Here is an 18,174-nt window from a genome sequence, read left to right as displayed (position 1 = left end):
TATTGATTCTATGTATGTATTATAAAAATAAATTCTAGAATCATTTCTGTTACAATAATATCTATCATGTCTGTTACTTTAATGTTTAAATTTCATAACACAGCTCGATATTTACCCAAATTATTATATCCGGATATGATTACACTTTCTTTTATACAGCCAAAATCTCCAGTTTCAACAATATGTGTTACAAATTGTGATGATATGAAGACAGTTTAGCAGCAATTGGCAGTATCTGACATTGAAGTTTACGGTGAAATTATTTAAATCATTTCATAAAAAAAATTGTTTCGTTTCGTCAAAGCACTCTAACATAGACGATCTACTTTCGATTTCAAAAACTACAAGAAAATACAATTTAATGTTTCGCCAATTTGTTTATTTCTCGAAAAATAAGAAATAAAATCATTTTTAAAATCAGTAGTTATTAAACAAATCAGTAAGAGCTCTTTCTCGGGATAATTTATCAGCTTACTGACTGCAAAAATCAAGCCATGTGTCATCATGAAAAGCAGAATTGGTGACGGTTTCATTTTTTTGCAAACCTGAATCATAAGCAAATTATCCAAACCAGTCAAAATTCCAGAAAGGTTACGATCTAGATTCTTTCTAGTATTACAATATCCAAAGTATGACTGTCACTTCATCTTTTTACTTTCAGATCATGCCTCAGGACTAGAATACCAGTCTGACATAGATTATATGTAGGTGTAATAAAAATAAATTCTAGAATCATTTCTGTTACAATAATATCTATCATGTATGTTACATGAATGTTAAAATTTCATAACACAGCTCGATATTTACCCAAAATATTATATCCCGATACGATTACACTTTTCTCCATTTTCAACAATATATTTTACAAATTGTGATGATACGAAGACATTTAGCAGCAATTGGCAGTATCTGACATTGAAGTTTACGGTTAAATTACCTCTTATTTAAATCTTTTCATAAAAAAGTTGTTTCGTTTAGTTAAAGCAGCCAAACATAGACGATCTACTTTCGATTTAAAAAACTACAAGAAAATACAATTTAATGTTTCGCCGATTTGTTTATTTCTCGAAAAATAAGAATTAAAATCATTTTTAATATCTGTAGTAACTAAACAAACCAGTAAGAGCTTCTTCTTCCAATAATTTATCAGTTTACTGACTGCAAAATTCATGTGTGTGTGTAGAAACCCACGCAAAGTTTATAGAAATCATACGATGCGTGTATACGTTCAATGTGGGAGAATTAAGGCTGATCGGGATCGGCTATATTACCTAACGCATCCAGACGATTCAGATTTTGTTTTTAAAAAAGCATTGTGTGCATTTCTGTAATTTTATATTCATTTTTATACGCTTAGAAATTATTAGACATGCGTATTTGCATTATTTCTATACGTAATTTACGCTAATACGCATCTTATCTGGAGCCCTGTGGAACTATTTTTTGTCTTTCGCTGGATGTTACGCAAGCTTTGTAAGCCTGCGCAATTCATAAAATGCACATTTATGCTTAATGAGTTACCGTATTTTCCCGTATTAACGCCCCCGGGGGCGTTACATTTTCCGAAGAGGGGGCGTTTATTTGAGGTAAAAAAATAAAAACTGAAAATTTTTATAAACTTAAAAACATCGTTCAAACTAGCTGTAAAGTGTTTCTGTGTTGTTTAATCCCCCCAAAACGTAATTATTTGGCACCCAATTTAATGCAGTGCGTCTTTTATGCATTTAAATACGGTATCGATACCTCGTGTATTTTGACACGCTCGCGACACTACACATTACGTCATGACCCAAACAGCTGTGTACTCCGATAACATTTTCGTTAGTACATGCGGGTAGCTAATAGCGCAATATACAATGTCAATGGTTTGACACCCTGCTTGTATTACCGTTTAATTTTCTGTTTGATGATTGGATACGTACCGTACTTAGTACAAATGTTTTGGACTTACCGTACATAGACTGTTTAAAAGTGTGTTTGATTTTTAATACATTGGACTTTAGTACTGTAAATTACTTATAACATGGACTTATAAAAATGAGGTAGGTGATTTTTTCCCCGTTCTTGTTGACTTTTTTTCCCTCCAAAATGGGTGGGGGGCGTTAATTAGAGGGGGGGCCTTAATTCGGGAAAATACGGTACATTCGAGTATTGCACAATTACAAGTCATAAATATGACAGATTACATCGTATATTGGTCATAGCAAAGGGAATTCACACAACTTAACTTCATTCATGCAGTGAACTGTTTGAAGTTTGAGAAATCTAATGGAACTACATCCCTTCACTGTGTTATTTGGTCCATTTAGACTTAGAGAATCGCTGGACAGCAAGGACTCGTCAAAACGATTTCATCGTTTAGCCGACTCAAAAACAAAGTCCCATAACTCTGCAGAATTTTTGTCTGAAAGAACCTAACATGCAACATGCACAACCAGGGTTATTACTGATCACTTGCATTAAGTTTCATTAAATTGTGTGAATGGGTTCAGGAGATTATGCAAGCACAATACTGCATATGTAGACTATGTATATAGTATGGAAACAAAAAAACAAAAAACAAAAAAAAATTACGCAACTCTGCAATTTTTTTCTGAAAGAACCTAACATGCACCATGCACAACTACTGTTGTTCCTGATCACTTGTGTGAAATTTCATTAAATTGTGTCAAGGGGATGAGGAGAGTTGGTGCATACAAGACTGTGTCTACAGACAGACAGACAGACAACTGAAACCAGTATACACCCCCCTTACAACTGGTACAAACAAGAGGGCCAAAATGGCCCTATATCGCTCACCTGTTATCATTGCACTTAAGGACAAGAAGATCAAACAAGATAAAAATTCTGACCAATTTTCATGAAGATACATTGAAAAATATGGCCTCTAGAGAGATCAAAATGTCTTTCTATGTTGAGACCTAGTGACCTAGTTTTTGATTGCAGTTGACCCGGTTTCTAACTTGACCTAGATATCATCAAGATGAACATTCAGACCAACTTTCATACAGATCCCATGAAAACTATGGCCTCTAGAGAGGTCACAAGGTTTTTCTATTATTTGACCTACTGACCTAGTTTTCGACCACATGTGACCCAGTTTCAAACCTGACCTACATATCATCAAGATGAACATTCTGACCAATTTTCATGCAGATCTTATGAAAAATATGACCTCCAGAGAGGTCACAAGGTTTTTCTACTATTTGACCTAATGACCTAGTTTTGGACTGCACGTGACCCAGTTTCAAACTTGACCTAGATATCATCAAGGTAAACATTCTGACCAATTTTCATGAAGATCCCATGAAAAATATGGCCTCTAGGGAGGTCACAAGAATTTTCTATTTTAAGACCTACTGACCTAGTTTTGGACCGAAGTTGACCCAATTTCGTTTTTGACCTAGATATCATTAAGATGAACATTCTGACCAATTTTTATGCAGATCCCATGAAAAATATGGCCTCTACAGAGGTCACAAGGTTTTTCAATTATTTGACCTACTGACCTAGTTTTTAATCGGACGTGACCCAGTTTCAAACTTGACCTAAATATCATCAAGATGAACATTCTGACCAATTTTCATGCAGATCCCATGAAAAATATGACCTCTAGAGAGGTCACAAGGATTTTCTATTATTTGACCAACTGACCTAGTTTTTGACTGCAGTTGACCCGGTTTCAACTTGACCTAGACATCATCAAGATGAACATTCTGATCAATTTTCATGCAGATCCAATGAAAAATACGGCCTCTACAGAGGTCACAAGGTTTTTCTATTATTTGACCTACTGACCTAGTTTTGGACCGGACATGACCCAGTTTCGAACTTGACCTAGATATCATCAAGATGAACATTCTGACCAATTGTATGCAGATCCCATGAAAAATATGGCCTCTACAGAGGTCACAAGGTTCGAACTTGACCTAGATATCATCAAGATGAACATTCTGACCAACTTTCATAAAGTTCCCATGAAAAATGTGACCTCTAGAGTGGTCACAAGCAAAAGTTAACGGACGGACGCACGAACGCACGCCGCGCGATCACAAAAGCTCACCTTGTCACTTTGTGACAGGTGAGCTAAAAATAACTGAACATGATAGTCCTGATGATGTTTACAAAGTTTCATTTCAATTAGATGGAAACTGTAGGAGTGGAGTACACAGAAAAGGGAAAAACACGTACTGATGGACAGACAGTTCAAACACTATATGCCTCCCCGGTCTTTGGCATAAAAGATCGCTCTGTCATACTTTGTGAAATTGCAAACCAGGATAATGGAACTTGTGCATTGCAAGTTACTTCATCTTAGTGAACTAGTGTATTATGTTTCAATCCATTCCTTTTGGTTACTGAAATACCACTTTACTTGCAAAAACTTCACTGATCTGGACACAGATGCAGACAACAACGCAGACTAAATAGAAGGTACAACAGCTCTACATGTTCTACGATTATTCAAGCTAAAAACAGTTAAAACAAGTGAATGAAGTATTGCCATGCAATACAAAGTCCCCTACTGGAAGGCACCTAATTTTCTCTACTGCAGTATAACATAATGAACGGATATCTGTCAATGATGTATAAACAATATTGTACTACATATACAATATGTTATAACAACACACTTGGATTAAAATGTGCATATATAAAAACCCAGTTGTTTTCATATTGAATTTTTTTGGCTGATTATAAAAATGTTATCATGTAAGTTATTTATAGCAACAACAAAGGGAAATTAATCTTTAAAAAAAAAAAAAAAAAAAAAAAAAAAATCTATATAATATAAGTCCACAAGAAACTCTTTACCAGGTAGAGATAGGTCAAAATACACCTAAAAATTGGATGTAACATGCATCATACATGTGATCTCCCACGCGGGAGGGTCAAAATCCCGATTTTTTCACCTTGCCTCCCGTCTCCCGACCAAAACCATAATTCTCCCGCTTTTCAAAAAAATCATTAAAAAAATCAGTATTATGACTGATAATTACCGAGGAGTGCCAAACATGTTTACACAGTAAATCAAAGTGTCACCGACTGTTGTGTATTATACATGTTTGACACACATGTAGCTGGAGGAAAGAGTTGTTTTTCACAGATGATAACATGATCAATTGTTTTGATAAGGGATTAGACAAGCAGGGCCTTTTCCACCTGTCTCACGCGGCCGAATATCAACCCATAGGCTTCATTATTTACCAGTTTGAAGCAAAAAACTTCCAGTCATAAGAAATAATTCCCAGCTGAAATGAATTTCTGATTATTCAAAGAAGTTTTGTTCGGTAATAAAATTACATAAATAATTGTTGGAAAACTCAACCCATTACTATTTTTAGAACATGAATGTTATTTCCCCTTATGCAGTTACTCCATTTTCTTCCAATGTTTACCAAATTAATTTGCTCATAAAATCGGGCTTATTTCATTGAAAACACACACTAATTTATATGATAACATCAATCTACATTAGTTTGGTAAGGGTAAATACATGTTGATGCATTTCTGTTTTCTGTTTTTCATGTAAAAATCATTAATGATCAGTATTTTATTACGAAAGTGGGTGGGGTAAGGAATTTACATAATTTATGACTCAGACTATGAGTTGTGTTCAGACCAATTTAGAGCATCGTTTTTTTTTTTCAGTCCTCGAGTAGAATAATGTTAATTCATGTTCACCACCATTTCAGACCTAAACTGAGACTCTGTTTCAACAAATTTAATCTGTTAGGCCTCACCAAATTAAAAAGTTGTTCATCGGATTTGCCGCTCGTATATTTTCAGAAACAAAAAAAAAAATTTTTGTTTTTTGTTTTTGGCTTGCGCTCGCCCCATTGAAAAAAATCTATCCAAAATTTTTTGGTGCGCTACTTTTTACGGACGTAAAAGTGTATAAATGCTTATAATTCCAGTCCCAAATTGTTCTCAAATGGATTTTAATCAAAATAATAAATACATACTACGCCACATCGTCTATAATAAATCATAACACTTATATTTAGTTGCATTAAAGTTAATAAATCGATTTTTGGAGAATGTAATTTGGTAAACATTTGAAGAAAATGGCGTAACTGCATAAAGTTTACCAAATTACATTCTCCAAAAATCAATTTATTTCATTGAAAACTGGATGAAGAAAAACATACTAATTTGTTTGATAACATCAATCTACATTATTTTGGTAAGGGTAAATACTTATTGATGCATGTCACTTATGTTTTCTGTTTTTTCATGTCCAAATGATCAGCATTTGCATACGAAAGTTGGTGGGGTAAGGAATTTACATTACGAGTTGTTTTCAGAACAGTTTTGATTTTCAAATTTTCCAGTCATTTAGTAGATTAATGTTAATGCACGTTAATCTCCATTTCAGACTTTAATTGAGACTTTGTTTCAACAAATTTAATATGTTATGAAAGTTTAAAGTTAGAAAAAGAGCTGTACATAGGACATCATGCTCGACTTTTCTGAATCAGAGCTTTGCCAGTAAAAGGGGCATAATAGTCAGAAGCTATTAAAGTACAGAGCTATTGGTCATTATATAAAACTTAATTAAAAATATTCTATGTTAAAAAGGGGCATAACTCTGTCTAGATTCAGAATTAAGAGTATTGTTTCTCCTGGTGTAGACTTTGACAGTAAATAACTGTTCTAAGTTTCAAATCAGAAGCTTTAATAGATCTAGTAACACTCACATAGATATTTGATGTATCAAAAACTTTGTAAAGTTAGCTAAGAATGCTACATTTTCATAGCAGTAAATATTCAAGTCACATATGTATGTGATAAGTATGGTGTAAGGTTATGCATTGTTGTTTATTACATATTTTCTAACAGCATTTTCAAAAGCATGCATTATTTGATTACAGTGTACTGAATGACAATGTTATTACCTTTTTTCCCCCCGAGTTCGCTTTTTTGTGCGTCTGCATGTCAGATTTTCTCAACCCCTGGGGACTTACTTTTAAATTTAAAAGGGCTATACATTCTATTTTAAGGTTTTTATTAGTCAGTCGAGAGACAAATGAAGACAAATATATTTCTTCGCTCTTCGCTCGCTCCTGATTTTCTCAAAAACCAAAAAAATATTTAAATTATTTTTTCGCTCGCCACCTCAAATTTTTCAGAAAAAAATCCGATGAACAACTTATCAGTTTGGTGTGGCCTTAAGAAAGTTTTAAAGTTGGAACAAGAGGGAGCTTCTGTAAGACAGCATGCTTGACTTTTCTCAATGATGGACTCTGAATTAAAGCTTTGCCAGTAAAAGGGGCAATTAAAGCTTTGCCAGTAAAAGGGGCATAATAGTCAACAGCTTTGAATGTAACAGAGATATTGGACATTATATAAAACTTTAACCAAAAAATGTAAGTTAAAAAGTGGCATTTATAACTCTGTCAAAATTCAAATCAAGAGTTGTGAGGATTGTTTCTTCTGGTGTAGACTTATGCGTAATTGTGTGGCCTAAAATGTTGGATTTTCTCTCTAAGTTTTGTGTCCGCGCGTTTAATTTATGTCGATAAAAAACCTCCAGTTTTGAGACCCCAACTCCAGCTGAAAAATGGCAAACCTCCAGTTTTGGGATTCTGAACTTATCACATGTATGCATGCATGCTGTACCACAGAAAAGTGGTCTCGATTTTTCTCTACCGCCAGTAATAAAAAAGTTACAATAAAATCTATTTATAGTAACAAAGGGACGTAATTCTAAAAACAAGGGTGCCTCATGGTGGTGAACATTTGGTCCAAGTTACATCAAAATCTCTCCATGCATGAAGAAGAAATGTTCCGTACAAAATCATTCTTGAATTTGACCTTTGACCTCTAAATATGACCTTGACCTTAGACCTAGGGACCTGGTTCTTGCGCATGACATGTTGTCTCATCCAGGGGAATATTTGTGCCAACTGATATCTAAATCCTGCTTTGCATGACAAAGTTATAGACCGGACAGGAAAAAATCCTCTTGACCTTTGATCTCAAAGTGTGTCCTTGACCTTTAAGCTAGGGTACTGGGTTTTGCGCATGACACGTCGTCTCATCATGGGGAACATTTATGCCAAGTAATATTGTAATCCCTTGATGGATGACAGAGTTCTGCTTCGGACAGGGAAAAAACCTTATTGACCTTTGACCTCCAATTGTGACCTTGACCTTTGAGCTAAGGGTCTGGGCTTTGCGCACGACATGTTGTCTCATCATGGGGAACATTTGTGCCAAGTAATATTAAAATCCCTTCATGGATGGCAGAGTTATGGATGGGACAGGAAAAAAACTCTGTTGACATTTGACCTCCAATTGTGACCTTGACCTTTGAGCTAGGGGTTCGGGATTTGCGCATGACACGTCGTCTCATCATGGGGAACACTTGTGCTAAGTGATATTAAAATCCCTTGATGAATGTCAGAGTTAAGGACCGGACACGAAACAGACTCTGTTCATGCTATGTTAACATTTGACTGCTAAGCGTGACCTTGACCTTTGAGCTAGGGGTCTGAAAGTTGAAAGTCTGAAAGGGGTCTTAGTATGAGGTACATTTGTGCCAAGTAATATTAAAATCCCTTCATGGATGGGAGAGTTATGGACCGGACAGGAAAAAAGCCTTGTTGACCTTTGACCTCCAATTGTGACCTTGACCTTTAAGCTAGGGGTCCAGTTTTTGCACATGACATGTCGTCTCCTCATGGGAAACATTTGTGCCAAGTAATACTAAAATCCCTTCAAGGATGGGAGAGTTGTGGACCGAACAGAAAAAAAGCCCTGTTGACCTTTGACCTCCAATTGTGACCTTGACCTCTGAGCTAGGGGTCCAGGTTTTGCGCATGACATGTCGTCTCATCATGGGGAACATTTGTGCCAAGTAATATTAAAATCCCTTCATGGATGACAGAGTTATGGACCGGACACGAAATTGCGGACGGACGGACGGAATGACGGAAAAGTGCATTCCTATAGTCCCCGAAACTGGTTTTCAACCAGTAGGGGACTAACAAGAGCTGTCGGAGGACAGCAATGCTTAACTATTCAACAGCCTTGTCAGTTGAATAAAAATGCAAGTTGAACAAGAAGCTGCGTTCAATAAACGCTTGATGTCCCCAGTGGCATCTTTGTCGATACAAAGCAACCAAAGTCCAAAACGAGGTCAAGTGCAAGGTCAAGGTTAAACTGAGGTCAGGTGATGTCTGAGGATGAGGAATGGTCACAGGTTACATCTGCATTAGTATCAAGTCATTCTAGTATGGGGTATTGATGCTAGACGAAACGGTCCCATTTGGTTAACCTCGTACGGACGGACAGGACAATCACTATTATGCCTCCCGCATCAGTAGATGTCTGGGGCATAAAAAGGGGAATAATTTTGTAAAATTGCAAAAAAGGGTTATGGAACCTGTAAAATGCATATCAGTTCATGACAATGGACAACTGTTCGAAGTTTCAATCCATTCCCATTAGTGGGTACTGATATACCAGATAAAACCTTAACCAAATATTTCTAAGTTGAACAAGAGTGCCAGAATGTCAAAATATATGCCCGTCACAGCGAATTTCTTTACTCTAGCACATGTTTTTGCAAATGGAATTTTAATTTTGTGGATATTCGTAATCACTGTAAGTCTTTTGTTTTTCTAAGTCCACAAAAAAACTCCTTACCAGGTAGAGATACCTTAAAATACACCAAAAATTGCAAAGTAACATCTATGTTGCACCACAGAAAAGTGGTCTTGGTTTTTCCCTATGGTCAATTATAAAAAAGTTACAATATAAGTTATTCATAGTAACAACTAAGAGAAGTTAATCTTAAAATAAAACAAGAGTGCGAGAATGTCACAATATATGCCCGTCACAGCAAATTCCTTTACACTAGCACCTGTATTTGTAAATGGAATTTTAATTTTCTAGTTGTTTACAATTTTTTTTAGAAATTATTGTTATTCTTTTATTTTTCCAAGTCCACAAAAAAAAAAAATCCTTACCAGGTAGAGATACCTTAAAATACATCCAAAATTTGAAAGTAACATCCATGTTGTACCACAGAAAAGTGGTCTTGGTTTTTCGACCAATAAAAAAATGTAACAATGTAAGTTATATAAAACAAGAGGACCATGATGGTCCTGAATCGCTCACCTGTTCCCACATGACCCAGTTTTGAGTATGACGTCGTTTTTTCTATTATTTAACATAGTGACCTAGGTTTTGAGCTCATGTGACCCAGTTTTGAACTTGACCTAGATATTATCAAGATAAAAATTCTGACCAATTTTCATGAAGATCCATTGAAAAATATGGTCTCTAGAGAGGTCACAAGGTTTTTCTATTATTTGACCTATTGACCTAGTTTTCGAAGGTACGTGACCCTGTTTTGAACTTTACCTAGATATCATCAAGGTGAACATTCTCACTAATTTTCATTAAGATCCATTGAAAAATATGGCCTCTAGAGAGGTCAAAAGATTTTTCTAATTTTAGACCTACTGACCTAGTTTTTGACCGCAGTTGACCCAGTTTCAAACTTGATCTAGATATCATCAAGATGAACATTCAGACCAACTTTCATACAGATCCCATGAAAAGTATGGCCTCTAGAGAGGTCACAAGGTTTTTTTATTATTTGACCTACTGACCTAGTTTTTTAAGGCATGTGACCCAGTTTCAAACTTGACCTAGATATCATCAAGGTGAACATTCTGACCTATTTTCATGAAGATCCATTCAAGGGTATGGCCTCTAGAGAGGTCACAAGGTTTTTCTATTTTAAGACCTACTGACCTAGTTTTTGATCGCAGTTGACCCAGTTTCAAACTTGACCTATATATCATCAAGATAAACATTCAGAACAACTTTCATACAGATCCCATGAAAAATATGGCCTCTAGAGAGGTCACAACGTTTTTTTCATTTTTTGACCTACTGACCTACTTTTTGATGGCAAGTGACCCAATTTCGAACTTGATTTAGATATCATCAAGATGAACATTCTGACCAATTTTTATGGAGATCCATTCACAAGTATGGCCTCTAGAGAGGTCACAAGATTTTTCTATTTTTAGACCAACTGACCTAGTTTTTGACCGCACATGACCCTGTTTCGAATTTGATCTAGATATCATCAAGATGAACATTCAGACCAACTTTCATACCAATCCCATGAAAAATATGGCCTTTAGAGAGGTCACAAGGTTTTTCTATTATTTGACCTACTGACCTAGTTTTTGAAGGCACGTGATCCACTTTCAAACTTGACCTAGATATTATCAAGGTGAACATTCAGACCAATTTTCATACAGATCCCATGAAAAATATGGCCTCTAGAGAGGTCACAAGGTTTTTCTATTATTTGACCTACTGACCTAGTTTTTGAAGGCACGTGACCCACTTTCGAACTTGACCTAGATATCATCAAGGAGAACATTCTGACCAATTTTCATGAAGATCTTATAAAATATATGGCCTCTAGAGAGGTCACAAGGTTTCTCTATTTTTAGACCTACTGACCTAGTTTTTGACCGCAGTTGACCCAGTTTCGAACTTGACCTAGATATCATCAAGATGAAGATTCAGACCAACTTTCATACAGATCCCATAAAAAATATAGCCTTTAGAGAGGTCACAAGGTTTTTCTATTATTTGACCTACTGACCTAGTTTTTGATGGCACGTAACCCAGTTTCAAACCTGACCTAGACATCATCAAGGTGAACGTTCTGACCAATTTTCATGAAGATCTTATGAAATATATGGCCTCTAGAGAGGTCACAAGGTTTTTCTATTTTTAAACGTACTGACCTAGTTTTTGATGGCACGTAACCCAGTTTCGAACCTGACCTAGATATCATCAAGATGAACATTCTGACCAACTTTCATAAAGATCCCACAAAAAATGTGACCTCTAGAGTGGTCATGGCACGGTTCACATGTATGTACAATGAATGCTTTCATAACTAGCCCTCTGTGTCTCTAACATAATAAATTTCTAAACTCCCAGCAGATGTTATCTTCCCCAGCAGTAAATTAGTCTCTACCACACAAAGCTTCCAAACTTCTTGCAGGAATTATCTTCCCTGGCAGAATACTAAACTTCCAAACTCCCTGGAGTAATTTTAGCAGTTACAATTACATGTAGTACATTATCTCAACCATACAAGGCTAAACTCCCTGATTCAAATATCTTCCAGTACATTTAACAACTGTATAATAATGAATAATAACATACATGTAGCAGCTATCTGAATAAAATCTAGTGAAATCAAGAATCTGATATCGAACTTATTCGGCTATATTTCTTTGAAAAATAATATAAAAATATCAAATAACTGACATCCAAAATTAAGGATTAAAAACATACTGAGCTCTGCATAATATTATGTCTGTGGTGGCAGAGGTCATATGAAGTTAAAGGGAAGCCATTGCATAGGAGAAAGCTTGATCACCCTTAATACGCTATTTCCTGAGAAAGAGCCTACCAAACAGAACTTGCACATGTTCTAGGTGTTTGCCATTAGTAAGTTGTTTCATCAAATGTTTCACGTTTATATACACAATCACTATTTCACTCCCTGTGCAACTTGTAACAAAATTTTGTAACCTATACCAAAGTGACTGACTTTGTGTAAAGGTATGTAACAACAGCTGAACTACTTTAAGTTATAAAACAGACAGCCAAGTCCTTTGCAATAACTTAAGCTAAAGTCACAGTTCTTCGCTTCAACACATTTTTATCTAAAAACGAAGAATTAGATTTCTTTCAGTAGTTGTTTTCCTTTTGTAAAGACAAAATGAAAGAAATGAAGTACAAATTAAAGTGGAGATCAGTTGTATCTCCTGGAATTACCATTCATTTTACTGTAAAAATTACTCAATTACCTTCAGCAGTTTCAAAGTTTATGGCATGTCTGGCAATATACTTTAAGAGGTTTTCAAAACAATTAATAAGAGCAATGATTATAAAGTTTTCTACTGTCAATATGGTACCTTTGGCGCCAAGACTCTTTCTGCTGACTCGGTCCTAGCATCTGGACTTGATGACAAAATTTCGTCCAGTGATGAAGCTGTTGACAGTTGTCTATCTACAGAAATATTTCGAGCCGCTGACTGGTGTGACGTTGGACTCTGTGGCTGAGATGGCTTTACTTCCACTGACAAGGTTGGTTTAACATCTAAATGTGAATCTGTTCATGTTACTATTGTTTATCTGTTCCTCATATTGACAAATCATAGTCATATGACTACTTTACATCTTTAATGGTGAAGGAATACCAGACTTGCTCTTTCAGGCTTATTTCAGGCACAAGCAAGATTCTAACAACTTTAAATTTTACACCCCAAGCAGAATATCTAACCCACATGTGTAAGCCAGCATGCAATTTTAAGTCAGAAACCTTACTACTGAAACACTATGTTGTTACATGTTACAATAACACATATTTCTGTGAGTATATATCGTGGGCTTAGCGCAAAACGGTTGTAACTCCTTCTTTATTTCATATAAGTTACAACCGTTTTGCGCTAAGCCCGCGATATGTAAATCAAAATGTTTAAAATTGCATATTAAATTAAACTTCATTTCTGCATTCATAATCAATTCAATCATCTTGTAACAATGCATTGCTCTTCATCAACAACCATTCTAGTAGACCCACAAATGTTATAAAAATGTACATAAATATTATAAAGTGCCTTCATTTTTTTTTTATAAGTTAAGACCTTTGAACAAACATAAGTTCAGACTTACCTTGAGTTTTTATGTGACCTTGTTGTGTAACTATAGGAACTGCTGGGCTAGGTGGTCTTTGCTGCCCTTGCTGGTAGTTTCCATGCATTGGGCTCACTGGTTGGTAACTCGGTGTGACTGGTTGTCCTTGAGGTTGGACTGGTTGCTGTTGAAGTGGTGGCTGTATGTTCTGACCTTGACCTTGGGAGGAATACAAATTCTGCTGGTTTTGTGGACTGCTAGTTTGGCCTTGACTTAAACCTGATGGCAAAGTAGGTTTTAAAACTTCAGGTTGTAAAACTGATTGTTTGTTGCTCATTTGCCCTTGTTGTGGAATCTGTTGCATTGGAGGCAATGGACCAGTCTGATTAAGCTGACTGGTTCCCTGTCCATACTGTGACTGACCTTGCATTTGTCCTTGATGTCCATATTGTTGCTGAGCAACAGTTTGGTTTGGAACACCTGGTCTTTGCTGGTTTACAGGTACTTGTCCTTGATAATGATTAAACTGACCTACTTGGCTCTGAGGGTATGTCTGCTGGCTTTGACTGCTTGGTAACTGACTATGAGAATAGACTTGGGACCCCTGACTGGGTGGAATCTGTCCCTTTCGTTGGCTCTGACCAGATAATTCTTGTGAACTCTGACCGTGTGGAATTCGACCTTGGGTAAACTGCCTGTTCACAACGGTCTCTGAATAACCTGGTACCTGGGGTTTTTGCGGCTGCTGACCTATGCCTTGACCTGGGATAAATTGTCCCTGACCCATAGATGTCTGTGACTGTGGACCAATATACTGACCTTGAACATTCTGTTGTGTACCATGACCCCGGACAAACTGTCCTTGACCTGAAACTGGTGGAATAGTTGGTATATTCAAAGGTTGACTTACAGATGCAGCTGGTGCAGGGCTGTATGTTTTTGCAGACTGACCTTGATGACCTTGACCACTCAATGGAGGCTGCATTCTACCTTGTTGGGACTGTGGTATCCCACCCATTTGTTGACCTGTGTATTGTTGACCTTGTACATTCTGCTGTGAGGAAGCTGATGGTGGAGCAGATAATCTTTGAGCTGACTGCAAAGCCCCTGCCCCATACACCGGATGTGCAGGCGAGGAATGTGGAGGCTGCACAAAATTCTGTCCTTGTGTTATCATTGGCTGCTGATACTGCTGACCTTGACCTGCAACAGGTTGCTGGATAGGTGCCACCTGACCACTAACTGGTGCAGCTGGCACTCCTTGTTGTTGTGGCATCAAAGAGGTTGGTGCAGCAAACCTGGGTCCAGACTGCATGTATCCACCTGCAGTCCCTGTACTGGCTGAAGATGAAAACTGGGTCTGAAAAAAATTCTGTTGTTGAAGTGGATGGAACTGGTGTAGGTTTTGCTGCCCACCTGCTGTTGATACTCCTTGTTGCTGGGCAGGAGCTGGTGGCCCAGTTTGAATGCTAGCACCAGAATATGCTATTTGAACTGGGGCAGACTGAGGAGGTTGATGAAACTGTTGCTGGGCATGGAACTTCGAAGGCTGGAGTGGCACATTTTGTTGCTGAGCAGGGGTATATGTTTGCTGTTGGGTCTGAGGTAAATTTTGGATTTGTTGTCCAGCCTGATGCACAAAGGGCTTTTGGTGTCCTGTTTGACCTTGAACAGATGGCTGGTATATCAACTGTTGTTGTCCAGGCAACTGCTGACTTGGAATAAATTGGCTTGTCTGACCTTGAACTGTTCCCCTCTGGTCAAACTGACCTTGATTTGTGGGTTGCAGATTAACCTGACCTGCAGGCTGTACACCCTGATTGTATTGTGCATTGGCTGGAGGCTGGCTGTACTGTGGTTGAGCCTGGCTGTACTGTGGTTGAGCCTGGCTGCTCTGTGGTTGAGCCTGGCTGTACTGTGGTTGAGCCTGGCTGCTCTGTGGTTGAGCCTGGCTGCTCTGTGGTTGAGCCTGGCTGTACTGTGGTCGAGCCTGGCTGTACTGTGGTCGAACCTGGCTGTACTGTGGTCGAGCCTGGCTGTACTGTGGTCGAGCCTGGCTGTACTGTGGTCGAGCCTGGCTGTACTGTGGTTGAGCCTGGCTGTACTGTGGTTGAGCCTGGCTGTACTGTGGTTGAACATGGCTGCTCTGTGGTTGAGCCTGGCTGCTCTGTGGTTGAGCCTGGCTGTACTGTGGTTGAGCCTGGCTGTACTGTGGTTGAGCCTGGCTGTACTGTGGTTGAGCCTGGCTGTACTGTGGTTGAGCCTGGCTGTACTGTGGTTGAGCCTGGCTGTACTGTCCCATATGTTGAGGTATTTGCTGCAATGCCTGACCTTGTCCTGGTTGCTGAGAAACATATTGTGTCATTTGACCTTGACCCTTAAGATGTTGTTGGGGAGCTGGTTGAGCAGTCTGTCCTTGTCCCATGTGCTGTTGCTGTCCTGTCTGTTGTGGAACTCGCACATGTTGTTGGTCATAACGCTGATGCTGGCTACCACTTGGCTGAAACGTTGAATGCTGAAATTGTGCCTGGGATCCAGAAACTTGTACCTGGCCTTGACCTTGGAATGACTGGCTTCCAGGTGGTTGCAATTGGTGTTGTTGTGGCTGTGACTGAGGAAACTGTTGGAGTACTTGCTGACCTTCACTGTATCCTGGCTGTGACATATGTTGCTGACCTTGAACTTGCTGGGTGTTAATTTGACCTTGTCCCTGACCCTGAGGACCAAAATTACCTTGTGGCATACTTCTGTAGTCCTGATTTTCATTTCCTGGGGAGAGAACTGGACCACCAACAGCTGACACTGTGCTAGTGACCTCCCTTGTAACAGGCATGGACTGAGGAGGCAATGAAGATGGCATCTGTGATATTACCTGACTAGCTGGAGCACTATGAACTGGTAGCTGAGGAGGTTGAGAAAACCTCTGTGTCTGAAAGTCAGCCATATTCTGACCATACTGGCTTGTCTGCATCTGACTCTGACCTGCAGGCATAGATTGGTTTGGTATATTCTGACCTTGACCTTGGAATGTTCCTGGTTGTCCATATTGAAGTTCTTGATTAGCAAGAGCTAAATTCTGGGCATAAAAATTCTGTTGGTCGGGAGTTTGATTTGGCTGCAGATGAGTATTTAGTGATATACCTTGGCTGGTCTGTGGCTTTAATGACCCTGACACAACTGGCCTTTGACCTGTTTGTGGATACGCTGACTGAGGAGTAACTGGCTTGTCTTTTTTCCACCTCTGATCTAATGGAACATAGTCTGATTGTGGAGTTGGTGCTTGGGCTGTATCTGGTCCACCTGACTTTACACCTTGACCTTGTATATATCCCATTTGACCTTGATCTAATTGTTGCTGGTATAAAGATTCTGGTCCATATAAAGAGCTATCCAGAGCTGTCGGACCAAGTCCCATCTCTCTTGCAGACTGACCTTCACCTGACGTGCTACTAGGCTGATACAGATGACCTTGAGTAAGGTCGGGTCCAGGTTGTCTAGGTAACATTCTTGATGTAGATGGATCATTGGGACCAAGTCTACCATCAAATCTATGTCTAAAACAAGAAATATTTATAATAGATAGGACAAACATTCAGAAACTGAAAAAAAGGTAGAAAAACTTAGAGAAACTGTTACCAATCTTGTGTATAATTTCTTTAAAACAGGGTAATATAAATCAAAGAAGGGCTTAGATGAAATCAGTTAACTGTTGTTGTTTTTTCTATCAAAGACTTCTTGATAACTGCATGAATAGAATTCAATGTACAGTGGAGCTCCCGATAAATTTCCGTGCTTTCGAGAAACAAGCCGTTATCCGTTGGTTAACCGTTCGTGCAAAAAATAAACGAGAAGCGTGTATCGAGCTGCGCATGCGCATCGGTAAACGAGAATCGTGAAACGAGAGTTTATTGCGCCTGCGCAACGCGAAAATGGTAAGCGTGAAAAACCATATCGTTTCATTCACCAATGAAATGTTTAAATTAAGAATTCAATAAATTTATAAATTATCGTATAAATATAAGTTAAAGTTTAAATTTGCGATACACTTTGGGCTATATGCTAAATGAACGAAAAGGTTATTATAAATTAAAAATTCCAACCCATACACAATGATGTAAAAATATTTGTTATGCCCACCACCAGAAATACAGGTGATGATGCGTGATGTCAGGGCGATCTCTCCTATTTTGCAAACAATTTAAGGGAAGCAGATTACGTTTAAACGATCTACTTTATACGAATATTTAAAACTGGGTTTTCTTTGCCTTTCATGTAAAATGTCTTATCATAAAAAGTTTGTGACACACGAGTTGAATTCACGGTATTTTATTCATTTCATAAACAGAATCATTAAATTTCATGTAAATAATACCGTAAAATTTGTATTAATATGCTCTAAATTCACTGTTTCTTGTAATGTAGAAACGTTTACAATACAATAATAAAATCTCATCTACATGATGACGCCTACAATTTAATGGA

General features: G+C 37.8%; 1 protein-coding gene across 1 annotated transcript in view; it reads right to left on the bottom strand.

The window, feature by feature from the left end:
* LOC128553470 (uncharacterized) overlaps positions 1 to 18,174 on the bottom strand; it is a 50,660-nt gene that overhangs the window by 15,499 nt on the left and 16,987 nt on the right. The window contains exons 2-3 of the mRNA XM_053534626.1: positions 13,732 to 17,246; positions 12,972 to 13,156 (exon numbers count right to left, since the gene is read on the bottom strand). Of these exons, the coding sequence (XP_053390601.1) occupies positions 12,972 to 13,156; positions 13,732 to 17,246 (3,700 nt within the window). The remainder of the gene's footprint in view (positions 1 to 12,971; positions 13,157 to 13,731; positions 17,247 to 18,174) is intronic.

Source organism: Mercenaria mercenaria, unplaced genomic scaffold, assembly GCF_021730395.1.
Source record: "Mercenaria mercenaria strain notata unplaced genomic scaffold, MADL_Memer_1 contig_3868, whole genome shotgun sequence".
NCBI lineage: Eukaryota > Metazoa > Mollusca > Bivalvia > Venerida > Veneridae > Mercenaria > Mercenaria mercenaria.
Note: the sequence above shows the minus strand (reverse complement) of the source record. Positions and strands in the feature narration are given on the sequence as shown.